This window comes from Anopheles coustani, chromosome X, assembly GCF_943734705.1.
Source record: "Anopheles coustani chromosome X, idAnoCousDA_361_x.2, whole genome shotgun sequence".
In the NCBI taxonomy this organism is placed as follows: Eukaryota; Metazoa; Arthropoda; class Insecta; order Diptera; family Culicidae; genus Anopheles; species Anopheles coustani.
Genome location: NC_071290.1, coordinates 14,440,483 through 14,462,145, shown reverse-complemented (window position 1 = coordinate 14,462,145; position 21,663 = coordinate 14,440,483). Strand labels below are relative to the sequence as shown.

General features: G+C 51.0%; 4 protein-coding genes across 4 annotated transcripts; 1 reads left to right on the top strand and 3 right to left on the bottom strand.

Moving 5' to 3' along the window:
* Nucleotides 1–1,177: 1,177 nt before the first annotated feature.
* LOC131269325 (sarcoplasmic reticulum histidine-rich calcium-binding protein-like) lies at nucleotides 1,178–3,084 on the bottom strand. The gene is made up of 4 exons (XM_058271676.1): nucleotides 2,965–3,084; nucleotides 2,630–2,854; nucleotides 1,868–2,563; nucleotides 1,178–1,804 (listed from the first exon to the last, which is right to left on the bottom strand). Exons 1-4 carry the CDS (start codon nucleotides 3,082–3,084, stop codon nucleotides 1,178–1,180), a joined length of 1,668 nt encoding a protein of 555 aa, XP_058127659.1.
* A 4,220-nt stretch (nucleotides 3,085–7,304) lies between these two features.
* On the bottom strand, nucleotides 7,305–11,607 carry LOC131269323 (allantoinase). The gene is made up of 4 exons (XM_058271675.1): nucleotides 11,437–11,607; nucleotides 10,951–11,364; nucleotides 10,059–10,882; nucleotides 7,305–7,347 (listed from the first exon to the last, which is right to left on the bottom strand). Exons 1-4 carry the CDS (start codon nucleotides 11,605–11,607, stop codon nucleotides 7,305–7,307), a joined length of 1,452 nt encoding a protein of 483 aa, XP_058127658.1.
* Nucleotides 11,608–13,062: 1,455 nt separating this feature from the next.
* LOC131269279 (serine protease HTRA2, mitochondrial) lies at nucleotides 13,063–14,663 on the top strand. Its single transcript, XM_058271626.1, has 2 exons — nucleotides 13,063–14,260; nucleotides 14,337–14,663. Exons 1-2 carry the CDS (start codon nucleotides 13,167–13,169, stop codon nucleotides 14,506–14,508), a joined length of 1,266 nt encoding a protein of 421 aa, XP_058127609.1. The 5' UTR covers nucleotides 13,063–13,166; the 3' UTR covers nucleotides 14,509–14,663.
* Nucleotides 14,647–21,414, bottom strand: LOC131269282 (N-acetyl-D-glucosamine kinase). The gene is made up of 3 exons (XM_058271632.1): nucleotides 20,755–21,414; nucleotides 15,857–16,293; nucleotides 14,647–15,764 (listed from the first exon to the last, which is right to left on the bottom strand). Exons 1-3 carry the CDS (start codon nucleotides 20,775–20,777, stop codon nucleotides 15,163–15,165), a joined length of 1,062 nt encoding a protein of 353 aa, XP_058127615.1. The 5' UTR covers nucleotides 20,778–21,414; the 3' UTR covers nucleotides 14,647–15,162.
* Between the last annotated feature and the right edge of the window lie 249 nt (nucleotides 21,415–21,663).

Genomic DNA, 21,663 nt, shown 5'->3' with positions numbered 1-21,663 from the left:
ATGCGAATCAAGGTGTTTCTTTTCACCAGCAAGGAGTTATGTGAAAGGATAAACTGTAGCGGCACCATCTTTTTGTACTTTCTTCGTCCATCCGTGGTGGCGCCATCTATGTTTTACTGGAGGTACCAAAACGCGCGAAGCAGTTGCACGTTCAAAATGACCGTTCAGATCAAAAAGCTTTGAAGAATTAGTAAATTGAAAAGGAATTCATTTTAATTCGTTTATTACTTCATACCAAACAGGACAATTATTGCCACAAATGTATCGAGTACGTTATAAGGTGTTTTACTACCTTCCACCGGTTCCATGAACCGTGTGCCACCTAAAAACTAACCGAACCATGCTGTTTTACTTCCCGTTTGCTGGTAGAGCGCCCTTTGGCGCAATGTCAATTAAATAGGTATGTCAGACAGTAACGTTTCATAAAATGTGTGCAAATGCATCGGCGTGCCAACGGACTAACCCTAGAGTAAAAAAAAAAACAAAAAAATGTACGAAAAAATAAAGTTAAAAAAAGCAGCGTGCCCGTGTTGGCGGTAATAAATAATTATTTAGCGTCGTATCGATATTGCACGCTCGGCGTAGCATAAACATGGTATACAAACTGGTTCTGGGTACAATATAATTCCGACGCTCCAGCAAAACTCCTCGCCTGTACAGATTCTTTGTGTTGATTTGCCTTTTTGTTTTTTGTTTTTTGTTCTTTTTTTTTGCTCTGGTTTGTTCAATTTTGTAATAAATACTCCTAATAGCTTTGAGCCACATTTTCGCGTTCAGTTTTTGCTTCCAATCGAATCGGTTTCGTCAAGCAAAATACCAGTTCCGATTGGGTGGAAGAGGGTGGGGGTGGGCGGGTGTGCTACGGAAAGGGTTCGAAAATATGCATTTCCCGCTTTCGTTGTGATTGTTTTTCTCTCATTTTTCTCTCATCGTTTCTTCGCGTGCCACTGCGCGCGTTGTTAATATTATTATGAAAACAAAAAACAAACCCCGACTAGAAAAATTAATGTAATTGTAAAGCGAACGTTCGAACCATGCCTAATAATGCTAGCAGTGAGCTTTTCCTGTAGCCGAGAAAGATAAAGCGGTATCAGAGGTGGGTGCGCAAAGGTGGAAGAATGGGGGAAGGAACGGTGGTTTTGAACGAGGGATAGAGTTGGATTTTGCTTGTGTGCGCCTAGGGATCGGCTGGGACGGTGGCCTGGTGGGACGGTTGTTGATGGTGACCGTGGTCGACGTGGTCCTGCGGTGCGCCTCGGTGTTCGTGGCTGCGTCCGTGCGCATGGTGTCCGGCGTGGTGGTGCGGGTGGTGCGGATGGTGCGACTGGGTGTGCTGGTGGTGCTGGCGGCTGCTGCCATCGCCCGCTCCCGAGGACGCCGGATGGTGGCTGTCGTACGTGACGACCGTACCGGCGTGGTTCGGCTTCAGCTCGTGTGCGTGGATGTTGATTTTCTCCTCGATGTCGTGGCCGTTCTGACGGCTTCGGTGGATCTCCTGGTCTTCCTCGTTGGCCCGGATCACGAGCGAACCGTGTGGGCCACGCTCCAGATGGTGATGGGCGTCGACCCGCTCACCGACGACGTGATGGGCGTGATGGTGCTGCTGCTGCTGCTTTGTGGACGACTCCTCGCCAACCGAGGCGGTGCCGGGTGCATCACCGGCAGCGGCATGCTCCTGACCCCGGCCAACCTTGTGCTCGTGCAGATGACGCAGGGAGTCGTACTGATGCTGCATCAACCGCTGGTGGTCTTCGTACTCTGGTGGCAGCGCGTGGTGCTGCTTGCGCGCCGGCGCATCGTCCCGCTGTTGGAGGCTTTCGCCGTTCTTAGCGGTATCCTGCGCGTCCTCCCCCGACGCAGCTGGAACGCTGCGATCGCCAAACGGCACACCCAACGGTTCGTCCTCCACCAGCTCGGAGCGCAGGCGGTTAAAGTCGAGGATGGAGTTCTCCGACTGCAGACTGTCCACCAGCTCGTCCCAGTTGCGATCGCTGGTACCCTTGATGAGGCGTATCATCTCGATCAGCTGTTCCCGGTCGGCCTGCGAGTTCGTCTCCTCGATCGAGTGCAGCAGCTTGGTGATCTTCTGATGCAGCAGCTTCTTCACGTTGTCCGTGTGGCTGTTGTGCTCGTAGTGGTTGAGCTGCTGCTGCTGCATGTACGTCGTGCCGCTGTCATGCGACTGGAAGTCGTGCACCGGCGTGTGCCGGATCAGATCCGTATCGTTTTCGCTGTAGTGCACCACCTCCAGTATCTCGGGGATGTCGTCCTGGATCATGTCGCTGTCGGGATGGGCGTCGGACTCGCCCGATCCGGTCGCCGTGTGCCCCGCGTGGGCCGATCCCCTCTGATGGTGATGCTCCTGGACACCGCCCGATTCCAGCGGACTTTGCTGCGACTTGTGCTCCTGCGAGCTATCGGCGGAGTCGTGACCACCGTTGTGGCCGTTGCGCCGCGCCGACTGTTCCTCGCAGGCCGTACACGAGCAGTTGTGTATGAGCTCCACCTGCTTGAACAGGTACGGGGTCTTCATGTTCGGGTTCTCGGTGCAATCAACTTTAACCTGCGCAGATTGGAACTACCGTTAATGCCAACATCAGGTGGTGGGAAGGCTCCTCAAGCAACTTACGAATATATGCGTATAGTTCAATGGCTGACAGGAGTCACAGTACGGGCCAATCACTTCGCCCGGATCCGACGGTTCGGTGTGCGGGATGGAGTAGCTGAAGCAGGCCCCAACGCACACATTGTTGTCGATCGTCACCTGCTTGCAGCCCGGTTCGGTGATCACCTGGCTGATGTTGCGCGTTGTGCACCAGGACTGCTTGTTCGGGTAGAGGACTATATTGTGAACCTGGGGAAAAGGGAACGGAACGATGGACACAGGTTAGGTTAGTTCCTATTATTATTTTCCAGCCATTAGACATTGGCTACACCCGAGCGAGGGTCTTTCTCGTTGCCTACCTTATGCTCCCGATTTGCGGCTACCGGCACCACAATGGCCGCAGCGAGGATCATCAGCTTCGCCGGCACCCACCAAACGTTCGGTGCCTTCCTCATGTTGTACAGCTTCGCGAACTTCATCGTAACCGGCTCTGGGAAAGGTGAAGATACGATAGTCAAAATGTGTCTGCAGCCGCAGGTGACTAATTTGAATATAATTAGCGAGGTGACGGAGTTTGGTAGTTTCGCTTCGAATCCACTGAGAGCGTGCTGGACGCTCGGCGGGCGGCAGCGAAGTTAGAAGAAGTTAAAAGCTGATTCCAGTCCACACAGATTTTTTTTTGCCCCACTCGATTCGAAGGAGCCGCCGCTCTTGCACCCCCAACCGTCCCCTGCTTTCGTTTGCTCGCTCGGGTATATCTTGCTCAAACTAGTTCTAGCACAGATCTTGTCCACGCCACCTAGCCAGCGGCACACCGGGAAACTATTTCTTAATTCCCAGCTCCTTCGCCAAACAAGTTTCCTTTTTTGAATGCTGCGATGTATTGCGTCGCATGTTTTATCTCTCTCCGTTCGCAACGAACACCTGACTATTCGAGACCGGTGAGTGTGGCTCGGACCAACACCCCGACGCAACCTGGGCTGTTTTAAAGGCGGCAGTATGAGCGCCTATGGCTGTGCGGTGGAGATTTGGCACAAGTCTGGAAGCAAACCGACTATACCCTGACCGACCGACCGGGGGGTATTAGGCAAATAGGCTGGAAGCTACTACGTAGTTAAGAATTGGGGAAGGGGACGGGGGGCTATAACGGGCAAAGTACCAGTTTTGACTTCAGGTTGGGCCAGGCAGGAGAGCAAGCTCGGCGGAGACTAGTGATTAATTGCAATGTAGTCGCTCTTCGCCTGAGTGGCTTAGAAACAGCTGGCTACGGCTTTAATAGCTCTTGTCACGGATTTACATTTTACTTCGAGAACAGATTGAATGCATGATTAAACTGGGTGTGTACGGCGTTGTCCACACACACAGCGCGTCGAATGTCACCTCCCCCCTTCCCCCTGAGGTAGAGGTTTAGAGAAAGAGACGACAAAAAACAGCTCGGTACTTTACATGGACCGAAGAAAGCCGTCGTCTCAAGAAGTTGCTTTCGATGCAAATTTTCGCTATTGCAGCAGGAAAACTGGGAGTGTCGGTCTACGCCAGCGGGGGTAAACAGAATGAAGAAGCGGGATACCTAACAGCGGGCCGATTTCCCTAGTTTTCGCAGCTTCTGCCCTGCCCCGTGCGCGGAATATCCTGCAGCTACACACCTTCCGGGCAGACAAAACAGGGAACTTGCAGGGCCGGGGCCGGGCTGTGTGCTATCGAGCCGTAGGATTGCTAGCCCGTCCATGTGTGCGTGTGTGTGTGTGTGTGCACACGCGCGAAAGGGAGATCTCCGTCTTGTGGAATGTGGAAAAGTGGTTTCTTGGTGGCTCGCGCGCGTACGCCTAATTGCAGTATGCAAACACCGACACGGGCGCAAGCGCGCCAGTTTTACCGAGTGGCATTTGCGTGACTGGAAGCGTGGCCGCAGCATTCGAGTTTATCACCCCCTTTGCTGAGGGGCAGTTGCTTCGCTTCGGCAGTATACTTAGAGGATCATTTAAAATTCAATAGAAAAAACCTCGACTTATGGACAGAAGAAGTTTAGGCTGGAGGATCATATGATACCTTAAAATTCTGGAGTGAATTCACCCTCCCCAGTAGTGATTCGAATAGTTATCCTGCCTTGGGCCCAGTTGCGCAACTGCTCCTTGTCTGGCTCGGCTTGGGATTAATTACCCACAACGTACTCTGGACAATCTCAGAATCGTATAGTACTGTTACGACTTTATCAGTACTAAATCGGACATTGATGGACCAAATACAAAACATGAACTACCCTCAGTCACAGCTTTGCTGAGCCGCGCAAGGAGTCGTGTTTGCTGAATGACTCTGTCGGTATGTCTAAACATACTTGTTATGTTAGACTGCGGTATCAAGTGCGCTTTGTGATTAGCGGCTGAGGCGCGTGGAATATGCGCCGTAACTTCTACACTAGTCATAGACTGGTCGGTCCAAAATAGCTGTTTGCTATTGATGAGCTAGCCGACCGTTCCAAGAATACTCCCTCAGCGTAGTTCCGATGGTTTGGTTCAAGCCAGCGCTCTGTTGATTGTAGCTCCATGATCGCCTCGACTAACCTCTGGCACTAACCTTTGTAGCAGGGTTTAAAACCACTTTACTGTCGCGGGTTTCACTAAAGTTCACGGGTAGGTTAGAGAAAATGGATGGCTACTCCGTTGGGGAACGGAACCGACGACAGTGACCAAGTCTCGTAGACTATGGGGGGGACGGATGTGAATCTGATAGGGGAGGATGTACGCGGTATCCAAACAACACTAGTCAGCTGCGGCGATGCAGGCTGCAAAGAGCTCTCACAAACGTCACCAGGAAACGCGAAATCGATAGTGCGCGCCAGGTGGTCGGCACCTTGAAAGGACCGCTGCCTGTTAGGCTTCTGTGGCTGCTGCAGATACTACTTCTGCTACTACTACTACTTCTACTGTTACTATTACTCCTGCAAACACTGGTTCGTTGCAGCGGTTGCTTGCTACTAGACACGCACCTGGCCAACCGACGAATTAAAACGATAACACCAAACGTGTGCGCGTGGTGGTTGGTGGCAGGCTGATACCGTCTCACGAGGGGAACTAGCGCAATAGTGGGCGCGCGCGCGCGCAACGTGTGTCTATCCGTATCGGACCCGGTCCGGTCCGTTCGACGTAAACTATTTGAATGAGCCGAGGCTCGGATCGCCGCGAGATACTCGATACCCGCGCGTTCGCGCACGGCTCGGGGACCAGGTTGCTTTTTTGTTGTTTGACTTAGCTGCCGCTCGTGCCTGTTTGTGGTTGTTGACGGCGTTTATTTTTTCACATTTTTTTTATTGTTGTGTTGTTTTCTTTCTTTTTTCTTCTTCTGCTGCCCAGCACGACGGCGCACAGGGTGTGTGTGTGTGTGTGAGGTGCACCGCAAGGGTGGTGTGGCACGGTGTCACTTTACGGCAGGGTTGCTGATCGTTTCTGGTTGTTGTTGTATTTATTAATATTTTTTTCCTTGTTTTTTTTGCTTGCAAACTTCATCCCACTAAAACGTTGCGGTGGCTGGTTTGGTTTTGCCTGCCTCCTCTGGCTGCTGCCAATAAGCCTTACATCGTCTTGAATCGTCTTACACACACACACACGCGAGCGCGCGCGGAGAGGGAGAGATCGCGCAAGATCGCGCGAGAACATGCGGACGAACGATTGCGGGAAGGATGAGGAAAGGTAGGACGAGGGACGGGGGGGGGGGGGGGGGGGGAGGTGAAGAGCGGGTGGAATCCGCGACACCGGAGACCTCGCGGAGCGATAAGGACAGAGTGACAAACCGAGCACCGCAAGCCCCGGGGGAAGATGGTTCGAGGAATCGTTGGCCGGTGGAAGGGGCGGTAGGGAGACAGAGAGGGAGCTATAGGCACTGACGAGGCTAGACTGGACCCGAGCAGCTCCTTAGCTTGCCTTTAAACACTGGTTTGTGGCAGAGAGGAGCTTTCGTACGGTGTATCGAGCATCGGACAACCCGCAAGGAGCAGAAGGAGGAGGTGCAGGTGCGACGGGTGCCTTGAGGTGTAAGAAGGTGCAAAAAGTGGAGGCATAGTAGCGATATCTGCGCGACCGCAAAACTTCCCCCTGACCTGATAATGCAAACTCCCTAGAGGTTTTCCCGAGAGGTAGAGTATAGTAACACTTCGACAAGTACATTAGCCTTAAGTAGAGTCCCTTAGCGAGCAGAAGCCTTCGAAACCGGAGGAGGTTCTCCTGTCAGGAGTGTCTAAATTATCACCTTCTCACAAGTTCTCGTTTCAAACAGTTTCTTACCAGACTGGTCAAGAATGGTGTGAGCTCACCGTGTGTTGTTCATTCAAGATTTCTCTTCCAAAAAAAAACCGTAGACTGTCGAATAGAAGAAGGCAGAGAAAGTGAGGCATCACCAGATTCTGGAGTTAGCGCTTTACCCCAAAACAGGTAGTATCGGCAATCTGAAGCATCATCATCCTCTTCTGTGACTTAAAAAGTAGTTTCGTGGTTTCATTGAATTAGAACAGCGTGTCCTACAGGTGACATCTGAGAACCTCAGACCACTGACAACATTTCCATACGAGCAGATAGCGGCGGCCACTGCTCGGATGTCATTCGGTCAAGCCTCAAAAAATTGTGTTTCGTCGCTGGGTGCCCCTGCCCTCTCCCCTCTTCAACCCCATTCCACCCCGTAGGGCAACGCATATGACTTTACAAATGCTTCACCACGCGAATAATCTCCCCCTTCGCCGGCTCCCTTGGTCACTGTAAATTTATGTCTCGCGTTTTGAAGATTCGTGTTGTTGTTGCTGTTGTTGTTGTTGTTGTTATTTCACCTCTTTAACTTATGTCTGCCCCCCTTGCCGTCCCCTTTCCCCTGGCTGGCCCGCCAACCGACAGTGAAGCTCGCTGGCGTGCGCTCATGGCGAAAATCATTCGACTGTTCGACATTTGATCTTTCCGTGCGCGCATTCGGGGGTTTTGGGCTGGAGCGGGTGGGTTTAAAGTGGGGTACGTGGTGGTGGGAAGCTATTGGGGGTGTGCGGGGAAGACCACGGAAACCCGTTACCGTGGTGGGTGACAGGCAAACCCGCGGGGCCGGGGTTGTTTTGCGTTGTTTTTTTTTTCATTCGTTATTGTGGTCTCCCGTGCTTTTAATGCCCGTGGGCGTGAAGGTGGAGGATGAATGAAGCCCGATGCCCGATCCACCAGGTGGTAGTGGTGGTGGTGGTGAGAGGGAGGCGAGCCGCGGCGATGGCGGTGGAACAATGTCGCGCGACTCGCTGAATGACTCGGTGAATACATGAATATATCTTCCATATTCGTAAGGCTTCCTCGTGGAAGGCCCTGCATTCCCGGCGGCACGGTTTCAGTGTGTTTAAACGGGTTTTGCACTTGCGGGGAACGGGGCGGACGCAACAGTAGCGCAGGCGAGGGGGCACGGGAACGTGAGGCGCGAGAGAAAGAGCAAGAAAGCGAAGGAGAAAGAGCGAGAGCGTGAGTGGGAGGAGAAAGGAGAAAGATCAGCGAAAGCGTGGATGCTGGGACGAAGCTGTCGAAGCCTCGTAGGAGGTAGGATTCGCACAAGATGATAATCAAATAACTATTGCAAACCTGCAGCTGTAGGGAGGAACTCATTGTGGATGGTGATAAATTTTATTAACATCGATATCCCCTTACTATTGCCACAAAACTGCAGAGAACAATCTATATGTCTGTGCAGTTGCTTGCAATTCGAAACGCTATAAAATGCGTGTCCTTCACGCTTAACATAGGAATGGACACCTGTAGGAACCGACTTACTGAGGGGGAAGTTTGGAAGTTACTCACCGCTTATCGAATTGTTGGCGAACACAGCTGTCGCTGTAACCTTTAAAATCTTGTTCTGAACACTTTTACCAGATGCAAATGTGATCGGAAACCGGAGAGCACACTCTTCACACTGTGGGCAGCTACGTCGAAAATATCCACCGCTTCTCGGTTGCTAAAAGCATACGAGAGTAGACCATGCGAGGAACTAGCGAGGGTTTATCGAGTATATAGGGGAAAGAGGAGCAAGATGCACCGGTTGGGTAAATATACACCGAAATGAAGGGTAAGTTCTCCCATAGAGGTATTAGTACCAATAGAGGTTGTAGTGTAAATCCTAGCTCTACATCGAAGTACATACTATAGCGATATTTGTTCTAGTATGACATTTTATTTGACCTTCTACGGAGTGTTCAAAAAATAAACCTTCAAACTCCGTGATAAACTAGGGATCCAAAATTTATATTAAGAATTTATCAGGTATGCTACGAATTCCTTAAGGCTCCAAGTCACTGCAAAATTCATTGGTCTTTGATTCCAATGCATTGGTCTATGACCAAGACAATGCATTCTAGTCATTTTACGTTATATTTGAAGTATGCTTCAAAAATAATTTACAGTCAAAATATATTCAGTGTTTACCGAGTTTGCTGTACAACCACCATTATAGACACACGATACCACTATTGGAACCATACCACAATTGTGGGAACAACCGGTTAGGAACAAATCAAGTAGAGATTCATCTAGTACCTCAAAGTGTGTTTCAAACTTCAAGAATACTGCAAGCAATCGATTCATAATCCTCCAGAGATAGAAAGTAAAAAATCCTTCGGAAATAAATTATCCTGTTTTGACACACCATATTTTAAGAGTTTTCATATCGTCATGGTCAAATTTTGGTTACCAAAGAAATGGAAGAGAATCGATCGATCGTCATTCATTATCGAGCATTGTTCTTTAATTTGACTGCGAGAAAAAGAAAGATTTTTGGTTGCGTGGTGCATTTTGCTCAGCCTCACCCTACGTTAGCCGTAATCTAGGTTCGTAATTAATCGAAATTCATTCGCGATTTTGGATCGACAGTAACAACGTGACTAGACCAATCGGGGCCGAGCCCACCACGGTTATCGGGTGCCCCCAGCAAGCGTTGGGTGCCCGACCAAATAGACTAAGTACGGTACAAACCAGACGCGATAACTTGACTAATCGTATGAGAACCGGTGATGTACGCGGTGATGACGATAAAGCGGCATATGGGGGCCTGTTCTGCTGTGCCTAGAATATCATTCTTATATATTCTGTGTTGTGTCTACAATCGATGGCTTTGTTCTTCTTTCGTTTCGTTTCATTGTGTAACGAAACGTCCCAACTTTGACCGATAGCTTCCCATTCGATAACCGCCATAACCTTCGTTCGTTGACCCAACGCGTTATTGGTTTTTGGCAGTGATGTGTGCGAATTTATCAGCAGGAATCTTTCGGTAAGGGTTCCTTATTATACATGTATTTCAATTCCTATTTTTGAATTCTTATATTAATCCTAGGAGTACCTATAGGTCTATGGTATCTTCCAGCTCGTTCTCTGACCCTCGGACGGTTGGCTTTGGTTTGTGGATGTGTTCCGGCGAATGGCGTCCCTCGGGCGAGGCGGTCGTCTTGTCGGACCGGAGTAGGATGTTGCCCAGCGGGGGGCCGAAGGTGGGTACCGGCTCGGACCGCTGGTAGATTGGGAAGCCGCGCAGGAACGTGCCGTGTATGACGCCGCGTAGCGTCCGGTTGAGGTACGGTGTCACCTTGTGCTGGAACTCGATCATACTCTCGGTGACGGTGAAGGTGCCCTCCGGGTCCCACACGCACAGGTCGCCATCGTAGCCCGGATCGAGCCGGCCTTTGCACGCGTCGAGCCCACTGAGGCGGGCCGGCTCAGTGCAGAGCAGCCGCACCGTGTCCTCTAGCGTCAGCCCGTACTGCTGGCAGCTGGTCCAGAACAGGGGTAGTCCGAGCTGGAGCGAGGAAATGCCACCCCAAGCCTCGAGGAAGTTCCCCTGCCGCTTGCCCTCGGTGAGCAGCTTCATCTGGGGCGTGCTCGGCGAGTGGTCCGACACGACCAGATCGATGTCGCCGGTCTGGATGGCGCGCCAGAGCAGCTCCCGATTGGCGCCGCTGCGTATCGGCGGGCAGCACTTGAACTCGGTGCGCGCATCCGGCACGTCCTCAGCCGCCAGCGACAGGTAGTGGTGGCAGGTCTCGACCGTCAGCCGGCCCCCGTGCTGCCTCGTCTCCCGGATGGTCGGCAGGGCCTGCGCCGTCGAGAGGTGCACGATGTGCGTCCGGAGGTCGTACTGCCGGGCCACCTGCGACACCAGCTCGATCGCCCGCTGCTCCATGTTGTCCGGCCGGGACTCCAGGAACGTACGGTACTTGTAGGGATCGCCCTCACCCTCACCCGCGCCGGTCCCCGCTTGTTGGCAGTCGATTTCCGCATGAAACTGGAGTGGAGGAAAGTCCAACATTCAATAAAGCACACCTGGGAGTATTCCACACCGACTGCACCTACCGCCAGTACCGCCCCGCTACCCTCCATGATGCGCGCCGCCGCATGCACGTCCTCCTCGGTGACGTGCGGGAACTCGTCCACGCCGCTCGGACACAGGAAGCACTTGAACCCGATCACACCGGCCGCAATCATGCGCCGCAGCTCGCCCCCGTTCCCCGGCACCAGCCCACCCCAGAACGCCACGTCGACGAAAATCTTGCCACGGGCGGCGTTGATTTTGGTGCGCAGGTTGGCGATGGTCGTCGTCGGCGGGATCGAGTTGAGCGGCATATCGCAGACGGTGGTGAAGCCACCGGCCGCGGCCGCCTTCGTCGCCGTGTGAAAACCCTCCCACTCCGTCCGGCCCGGCTCGTTGATGTGCACGTGCGTGTCGACCAGGCCCGGCATGATCAGCAGGTCACCAAAGTCGAAATGCTAATCGGAACGGAGGGTCAGCTTGGAAACCCAAAAACCAAATTCCGGAACTCCTTAACCGGAGTAGCTTACCTCCAGCTCGCCCTCGTGCTCCCTCAGGTAGCTTTCCGCGGCCGGCCACGTGTCTAGGACGCGCGTCACCTTGCCGTCGATGGCGGAGATGACCAACCCGCCGGCGAACACCTCCGCCGCCCGGCTGGCACTGTTAAGGAATATTCTTTTGCTGGTGAACACCGTCTCCATGGTACGTCCGACTGCCGAATGGGTATCGCCGCGTGCCGCCACCGAGTCTTATAAGCGATCGCCATATTGCGATCCCGCGGGCAAACACACCACAAAGGAAAACAAACTGGCGACGTATTTCGGACTGCGAAGTATGTTTGTGTACTAGCAAAACAGCGAGCTGCCGGGTTGGTGAAACCAAGGGGGGATTGCACCGCACCATATCGCGCACATTGTTAACGGTCCACGTAGCTACAGCTACGTGTAGCGACTGCATGCGCCATTATCGCAGGGAAAATTTCCAAAAGATCGCCCAAGGATTTGGCGCGGAATCTGGCGGCTGGAAAGCGACAGTTCCGTCGCAACGGAGAGTCTACTCTGTTTATTCAAACACCCAAGCTGAGTAAATCCGACTCGGCGCGGTGGGATTGAACGTTTCGAACGTGGCCGTCCCGTTTACAGCGTCACGGTTTATTGTTGTTTTGTGTCACCCCAAAAACCCAATCTGCACGATGAAGCAACCGAATCTATCGAACGCTGAACAAACAACAACGAAACTGTAACAATACACCTAACAAACAACGCAAAACAGAGGCAAAGTTAAACAACCGCTCGAAGGAATGGCTGGGAAGCACAAAAAACACTATCATGGAGGCTTCCATATAGCCAACGCCTCATCACGTTCTATGGCAACACGTGACAACGTTCCAGTACTGCGCTGATTGGAATGCATCCAGCATCCTACCGATACACGCTTCGCTACGTAGAAGTAAATCTGCATGTCGGTTTCATTTGGCGGAGAATGTTGGTTCCATTTGACTGACCACCGACCAATTCCGATTGCATTTCGTAGTGACGCACATAGCAAGCTGATCCAAGTACTGATCTTTACTGTACGACGTACTGAAAAGGACCAAATGTTTTCATAATTAATTTAATCGTTTTGTTTGGTAGATTCCATTGGCTACGGTGGCCACTTTCTAGGATGTGAAAAATCATATGGGTTTTGAGTTGTTTAAATGTTAGAAAATGCAACACTGGCGCAGCTTTACGCAGGCACAAATATATCTGTTGTTTACAGGTACGTTTCTGTAAAAGCATTCGTTTATATCTCAAAGGAATCACCTTGAGAAATACGTTAACCAGATCCTTCCGCTCACTACCGTTTCGGTTTTTCAAAACGTAAACGCTTATACCAGTTTAAACGGCTGCAATAGACGAAACGTTGTGAAACCGTTGTTGTTGTACGTGCTGGAAGAGCTGGTGTCAATATTTTTCCATGCTAAATCGTCATGATGAATTCATTGATACATTTGCACGGACGGTGTTGAAACGATCCCTCCACAACACGATCGACATTGGCTGGAACACATGCTGTACTTTAAACACTAGCTGCACACACATGTGTGCGTGAGGCAGAGCCGTACACGTAGCCAGCTGTTCGGCTGACGTAAACAATTGTCAGTGAGTGTTTTGATCCGGGCAGGAGTTTGTAAATAGGAAGCCTTTCGTTCGAGAAAATCCCTCCGTTCGGCAGACAGTAATTGTTGGTGGTGTTTTCAGATGTACAAACGTTTGTGATGTTTCGCGTACTTCGGGCGGTGAACTATCAGCGAAGTGTGCTGGCGGCGATCCGGATTCCATTACAATCCGGCGTACGTACGGTTCAGAGCACCAGCCAAGGCGGTCACAGGGAGCAGGAGGACAGGAGCGGTCGGTACGATGGATATTCGATTGGATTGGCGGTAGCGCTGGTGGGACTGTTTGGACTATCGCAAACACGAAACCGGGAGGGAACCCGGGCCAGCTGGTGCGATTTGGTGCCGGCGGTGTTCGCCCGCACGAGTGCGAGCAACGCCGGGAGTAGGCGGAAGGAATTTAACTTCATCGCCGATGCCGTGGAGCTGTCCGCACCGGCCGTTGTCTACATTGAGATACGCGACCGGCAGCATGTGGACTTTTTCACCCGCGAACCGCTGACCGTCTCGAACGGGTCCGGGTTTATCATCGACTCGAACGGGCTGATCCTCACGAACGCGCACGTCGTCATCAGCAAGCCGCACACGATGGTCACCGTGCGGCTGCCGGACGGACGTACCTTCCCCGGCACGGTCGAGCACGTCGATCCGGCGTCCGATCTGGCTACCGTGCACATCCAGTGCAGCAACCTGCCCACGCTAAAGCTCGGCAACTCGAGCGATCTGCGGCCGGGCGAGTGGGTGGTCGCGCTCGGCAGCCCGCTAGCGCTGAACAACACGGTCACGGCGGGTGTGGTCAGCTCGACGCACCGGGCCTCGCAGGAGCTGGGTCTGCGGGGCAAGGACATCAACTACATCCAAACCGATGCCGCCATCACGTTCGGCAACTCGGGCGGCCCGCTGGTCAACCTCGACGGGGAAGCGATCGGCATCAACAGCATGAAGGTGACGCCCGGCATCAGCTTCGCCATACCGATCGACCACGCGAAGGAGTTCCTGGGCAAAATTAGGGATCGCCCGTCCGGTCGGCGCGCTTCCATCGATGGGCCCCCGTTCCGGCGCTACCTCGGCATCACGATGCTTTCGCTCACGCCGGACATCCTGCGCGAGCTGCAGCAGCGCAGCCACAACTTCCCCACCGAAGTGCGGGGCGGGGTGCTCGTGTGGAAAGTGATCCAGGGGTCGCCGGCGCACGTGTGAGTGTTTGCACGATCGGGGTTTTTAATCAATAGGCATTCCCGTTACTGACGCATCGTTTTTTCTCCTTTCTAGTGGCGGCCTGCAGCCGGGAGATATTATCACGCACATCAACGGCAAGGATGTGAAGACCAGCTCGGACGTGTACGACGTCCTGCAGGGAACCACGAAATCGCTCACCATCTCGATCCACCGCGGACAGCAGCTGACCACCGTGAAAGTAGTCCCGGAAGACGCGTCGGAGTAGAGGGCAATTGTTTGCTTGTGATTTGGATACCTTTTGCCCCCGTGTGTACGTGTGTATGTGTGCGCGCGCGATCGGATCGTTTGTTAGCAAATCCTTCGTGGTGCGTTTTGCGTATAGATTTTATTTAATTGCATTAAAAACGAATACTGCCTCTATTAAAATCACATCGTCACACTTATTCCAAGTGGGGCTGGGGATTTCTTTTTTTTCGCTCTCTCATCATGCTTCAACTATTCTACTGCTTCACTCATAATCGATGAAAAACAATCTCAACAAATCAACTAAATCTACTAGTACTAAAAAGGAAACCGGAACCAATTCTATAGGCGCAGTACGTGCTTCGGCATGCTTACGGCTCGCTCGCAGAACTATAGTTCGGTGGTTTTCTCGAGGTTCTTACAGCTGCTTCGAGCATACAGGCACACACTGCAACAGTGTAGCGCTTCCCGTTCGTTGGAAGAAAGCACATTTAAGATGAAAAGATGCAAACAAACAAATCAAGCGGCTCGCCGGAGACTTCTTGTCGGTAATTAGTTCCTTCCTTATCACACAATCAATCTCATCCGTAGCGTAACGGTAAAACAAGGGAACGAAAAATTCCACGTAGGTACGGTAGGTGCAGAAAGAAGGAAAGCAGGGCGGGCTTGGGAATGTTTACAGCGGGACGCCGTTGCCATTGGGCTTGCCGGTTCCGTTGCCGTTGGCAAGCGCCCGGTGGGTGTAGAACACGTCGTAGTTGCGGGTGTAGTCGCGCGGCAGGCTCAGCTTGTACGTGTCCGCCGCTAGGTAGGCGGCACCGACCGCCATCGTCGTCGCCAGCCGCAGCAGGCGCAGATCGTACGGGAAGTGGCGGGCTTGCAGTTCGCGCACAAACCCGTGCCGCAGCAGGTCCCAGCTGAGCCACACCGAGCCGACGCACACGATGTCGAGCTCGGTGGCGTCACGCAGCAGGTCGGGCGAGATCTTGGCCTGCAGTGCGCACACCGACTGCGCCAGACACTGGCCGGCCTCGTCGAACAGCTTCAGGCAGAGCGGATCGCGCTCCTCGACGGCCGCCCGGGCCAGCCGGGCGCACAGACCGGCGTACGTCGTCTTGCAGAAGCGCCCGTAGCAGTGGTCGAGCAGATCGTGCAGCGTTCGCACGCCGAAGTGCTGCTGGATCAGCTCCCAGACACGCTCGACCGGAAGCTTGCTGCACCGCAGGTTGTCCCGATGGTCGAACACGGTCTTGATCGCGTTCCGCGCAATCCACCAGGCTTTCGGAGCGACGACATGGAATGGGAATCAAAACGAAAAGCCACATTAGTACCGCGAGCCGTTGTGCTGTGCTTCGTGCGGGCCCTCTTACCACCACCCTCGTCCCCGATCATGTGACCCCAGCCACCGCAACCGTGCGCACTTCCGTCCGGATTGCGCAGCAGCGTATTCGAGCCGGTGCCGGCGATGATCACCATGCCGCCCAGGTTCGACACGGCGTGGATGCTGCCGATGGTGTCGCTGCACACCACGTACCGCTCCGCCACGGTCGGGTAGTGCGTCCGCAGGTAGTTCTCCAGCTCGCGGTTCGTGTCCTCCGCTTCGGCGCCGCTCAGGCAGAGCCCGATCGCCGTCAGCTCCTGGTCGGCGGGCAGGTTGGCCTCCGCCTTGGCCGCCCGCGCCATCGCATCTATGCGCTCCGCCACGCCCGGGATCCCCACCGCCCAGTGGTTCGTACTCGGGCCCTTGGCCTTTCCCACGATCCGGCCGCTTTCATCGCAGATCACCAGCGTGGAGTGCGTGGCACCGCTGGAAAGTGGGAAACGGAAAAGAAAAAGTAATGTTAAACCAGTATAATAAAGGAAATAAGGAACAGAGAAATGAGCGGGGCCCCTGTGCAAAACCATAAACAATGGTACATTTTTTATGCTTTTCAACAAAATCATGTTGCTGAACACTTTTTTCCTAAAATCAATAAGCTTTCACGCGGACTCATCGATGTTTGTTGATGTTGTTTGCTTGTTTTCAATTGATCTAAATTCACTTTTGGTCCAAATAGAAGAGAGTCACCACAAAAGAAATCGTTGCACTGTTAACTGAGTAATTTTAGTTACTTAGAGAATACGTCAGCTTTTTAAAAATAATTTGTATACAGGATTAATTTGAACTACAATTTATCAAAAATCAATTCACTTTACAATAAACCAAAATTTATATGTTGATTAAAATTCAACGAAAATAAGTATAACAATATTTAACACGTTCCGTACCGCGTCACCCAAATATGGGTGACAGCAGTTCTAGTTCTAAAACGTTTTTGACCCATAAATAAATGAAAATGCAACATAAAAATTATTGTAATATTTTATATAAATTATTGGGAAGCTAACATTTTGCTTGGCATTCGAAAACAATCGGTTTAAGTTTTAAATTATAAACAAATTGTAATTTGAAAAATTGTACTAAAAATTGTGCTAAAACGCTTGGTACGGAACGTGTTAAACACATTATCCTTTAAGGTATCTGGCCCGAAAACGTGTGCCGACCCCTAGTTTAGAGCGACTGTTTCTCGGCATTCATGTTTATAGTGAGCAGCAAAATTACCCATTTAATTTATTGCCGGTCGATCGTAGAAGAATGATGCCAAATTCTATAAAATATTTACTTCTATTGATAAATCTAAGGAGAAGGGTTGAAACTTAGATGCTTCTTGTTAACATGGCCTTTGCCTGGGAACGTTCCCCTTAATGTCCACACCTTTGACAGATTGACGCATATGCATCCAATCAATCAGGACTTTCGCGAATGGGGCCCAATAATGTGCGTTAAGTGCCTCAACGTAAATGCAACTCCATCTGGTCGTAGTTCGCACGGTATTTGAAGTGTTTGTCCCTTCCCCGGAGTTGTTGCATCTAAATGACTCGCGCTGTGCATGTTTTATGATGCCTCCTTGCACGAAGGAGAGTCATAACTCTTTCAACCCGCTCTGCCCGTTTGTGTTTCCCCTCTTCGCGTGGCGGTCATTCGAGCCGATCTTGACATTCAGGCCCGACATCGTCGCCCGGGCGGTTATCGCCGTCGGCCCGATAAGGGCGGGAAGCCAAAGCCGACTATCTAAGTAGTGCAGTAGGTGCACTAAGCCCATCAAGATCGATTGTTGGCGGCAACATCGATTTTCGCAAAACAATGCTATTGTCGAAGCCGGGTTGATTAGAAAGACCCTGTTCGCGGTTGGTCCTAAAACCATACGAGATTCGCACCGGGTCATTATCACTGACGTGGATACTAGCGTAAGAGGTAGGGTTGGTGTGGGGAAGGGCTCGGGAGAGTATCATCAATTACGCGGAAGTTGCTCTGTGCTCGCGTGATATGGAACGAAATTCGAAAGGGTGTGGGTGAAAAGAAAGAACAAGTGGTCGCCATGTGCCTGCGATAGGACAGGCTGTAAATTATCACTCAACGCCATATTGGATTGTTACTTTTTCGTCTAATGAATATAGCCATCGAGCCGGAGTACATCAAGCCTCGCGTTTATCAAGCGCATTGGAAATACACTTAGCCAAACAAGTATTCAGTCATAAACGTAACAGTCATCAAATTTCCCTCTAAGCCTCCTTAATGTAGCTAATACATGACCTAGGACAAACATGTAAAGGGCATACCTATTGAGCGCTTTACAAGTTGAGATGGTTACTTGAAGTTCACATGGTTTTTAAGAAAACTGCACAAAGGTCCGAAGTCGAAACCAAGAAAGTATCCGAACACCTGATTCTATTGAGGAAAAATATCGGATTTTTGAAGTCTCAATACATCGAGTGTTTTACCAGGAATTATTTCTAGTTATCTGGTGTCAAAAAAGATTTAATGCAAATCATGAACGTGCCCAGTAAAACTACGTAAACAAGTGCTGACGTCAGGAAACTAATTACGTTAACATTTGTTTTTTTTTTTCTAATTACGATCTAAAGGAGTTTGCTTGAAAAGTCACGAACAGCTTTATACTCTAAGAATTGTCAAACTTGGCTAATGGAGCGTCTCGATCGTCAGTGATTTAGTTGGGACGGAAACTGTGGAGATTCTTCGGGAAACAGATTTACATGTAAGAATTACCCTTTGCGATTATTGGATTGTTTAGTCAAACAGGGAAAACGCCGGGAAATCGAAAAACAAAACATTTTGAGACCAACCGAGTGTTGGTGCAACGTTCTTTACACTGGCGAGATCAAAGTAAAGAACATTGGCCCGGTAAAGTAAAGAACAACCGGCCGTAGATGGTAAAACCTTGGGCTAAACAGATCTCTGTAGAAGTACTATGATAGAAATAAAGCCTGAGTACTCGGAAGCTATTATCAAAGGTCAAATGAAGGCCACATTAAATACACTATATTGGCGAAATGAATATCAAATTGCTCATCATGTTGGTTTATCTGTGAAATGTTTTGTCCTGGATCGTTAATTTGCTGAGATAGCAAGGTTTAAAGTTAAGCTTGGTGACTGTCGGGATACTTAATTGACTTACTGTATAAACGTTCTTTGTTTTCCTGCTAATCTGTGCGATAGCCGCTGTTACCCTATCTAATACATATTCCTGATACTACTGCGCATTAGTATCATTAGCATTGAAGTACCTTGTTTTCATAACTTTGCATTATTAGGGTGGGGTGCATTTTTAATTGATTTTGCCTAATGTTATTCCCCTTTCTGGGGGTGAATTGTTTGGTTTGTACTCTTCAAGTAGTGACAGGAAGGGCTTATCTTTATGGTAGCTTTACTTGCGAGGTAACCATATCCGCGTCGTGCTCTTGCAGTAAAGGCTGATTCGCACGTCGGCAAGTGCAAGTGGCAAGTGCAATGATGATGATGATGAATTGGTGTGCAATTGGCAAGTACTTTCCGGTAAACGACTCACACAAGTACACAGAAAGTTATGAAATTTAATTTACCATGGTTTGATCTTCAATAATTAAAAAGATCGATCATTGAGGCAACAGAATAACAATTTCGTAACATAAGTCCTAAGTTTAATAAATAAATCACGAAAACGAAATAGTTTTTATTTGACAACTTGTAATTACACGAGTTCTCATCCAATGGAGTAGCTTACTTGCCACTTGCCGTGCGATCAGCCTTAATTTCCCCTTGATTTGCAAGCGACGCCTTTCGGTCAAGATACCGACAGCCTCAATCAACTTAGCGGCCAGTTTGTTTGCGTATCAAAAACCCCCAAGCCCCCGGCTAAGACGAGGTAAAGGATTGTTCAACAATTGCCTACAATTGGCTAGCTGAGCGTGGCCGAGATTGGAAAGAATGTCTACCAAATGGTTCGCTTCGTTCGTAGGCCAAAACCACACCAACACGCGCACGTTTGTGCGTTTTTCCGGTTTCGCTGATAGCGCGCAAACCTGTGGCGGGCAATTTTTGTCGCGATATTGGCGATACAATTTGCGGCCGCACAATGAAAGTGAATGGAATTCAGCGGGGCACCTTGAAACCGAGCACCAAGCAAGGCAACTTTCAGGGGGAGGGATAGTAACGGATCCGCCGCCGCGCGGGGAAGGAGGGGTCCTCCGCCAGTTTATTAACTCTGCTCAAAATTGTTTGAGACTACCATCGACGTTCTGTCTCGCGGTTTCATCTACATTACGCCTGCCCGCGATCGTTACATTCTAATAATTGAAGGCTTTGCCTCGTGGTTCAATTTCTTCCACCGAAACCGCTGCCGTTTGCTTACGAAACGACTCTTTTTCCATCTTCAGCTGTTAGCTTTTCTCCCTCCTGTGCCGCTGGTTTTCCATCCATTACCTATTGCCTATGGCTGCTTTGCGCCATTTCCAAATGCTTGGGTTGGATATTGTTTTTTTCTTCCACCTCAGTTTTCGACGTTTGAAACGCTCGTTCGGTTGCATTTCGGTTGTATGACGAAACAGCGGGTGGCAGTGGGATTCTTCAAACTGGCAGACCGTTAGGACATGGCCGTCGGGGTGGGCCTTTCGCCTGGGTGCGCCCTCTTATACAAAACGGCACGATTTTCAGACGGAAGCCAAGCACAATACAAAACACAAAAAATACAGAGACTTGTTAACACGTAAGCATGCACATGCGGCCTGTCCGACAACGTGAACGTGTGCCCTGGAAACGGTTTGTTTTTGAGCCGCTGGGTAAGTGAAAAACGGAGGCGAAAGACTGGACAGACATTTCTTATTGATGCTGAACGATCGAAAGGGAAAATCGTCTGTCCATGAGGGGATTAGTAAAGGAAGAGGGACTTACCCTTCAACGCCACCGATGTACATTGCCGGGGATGGGAAAGAGTTTGGTTGCTGCGAATGAACACTGGAACCGACACGATTCGTTTGGCGTACAACTGTCGCACTATGTGCGATCGGATATCCGCTGCGCAGCGTTGGCCCGGAGAACACGCCTCACAAGCACTTTCTCCCGATGTCTGCCGATCGGTAGTGGTCGCAAAATTGGTGCAGCCACGCGAGCCACCGTCTTCGATAAGTTGATAGCGGTTGAGTGCGGTTGGGAAGTAGGGGGGCGTGGAGGGAAGGAGAGTGAAGAAATCCGGAATTCGTTTTTCTCGTTCACCTTCAGAATACTGGACCGCTGGTGAAGTAAAGGGCGACAACACGTTGAACCGTGCACGGGCAGGAACCACGCGTGCTCCGGTAACCGGATAGCAACGATGCACCACGGCAGTCCACAAATGTTAAAGCTGTCAAGCGGACGAGCAGAGCTATATTTGCCAACGGGTCACAACATCACAGACACTGTGGAGCGGGGTTTCTTCCCGACGGGGGGGCGCTTCTTCCGTTGCCGGAGTCTGGCTGGACCGCTTTTCACGCTGGCGTTTGTTTACTTTCGCTCGATGCGTTACCTAAGCCCGCTAAGCCAAGGGTGGGAGACTTGCTGCACGCACGGTTTTTGGTTTTCTTTTTCGGTTTTGTTTACGAAAGCACGGTCCGAATGGACTGGAATCCGACCACTGAATGATGCCGGAACGAGCCCGTGCCCAACTAGTCATGGCAACAAAACCCGCGCCCCGAGCTGGTGTGTGTAGGCGATTAGTGTGACTGCCGCCGCCTGGCCACAAATGCAAACAACAATCGACGTTCCACGCGCGGCGAAGTGAGCGAAATGTCTTCTTGACGGTTGCTTGTTGAGCTTCCGAGCACA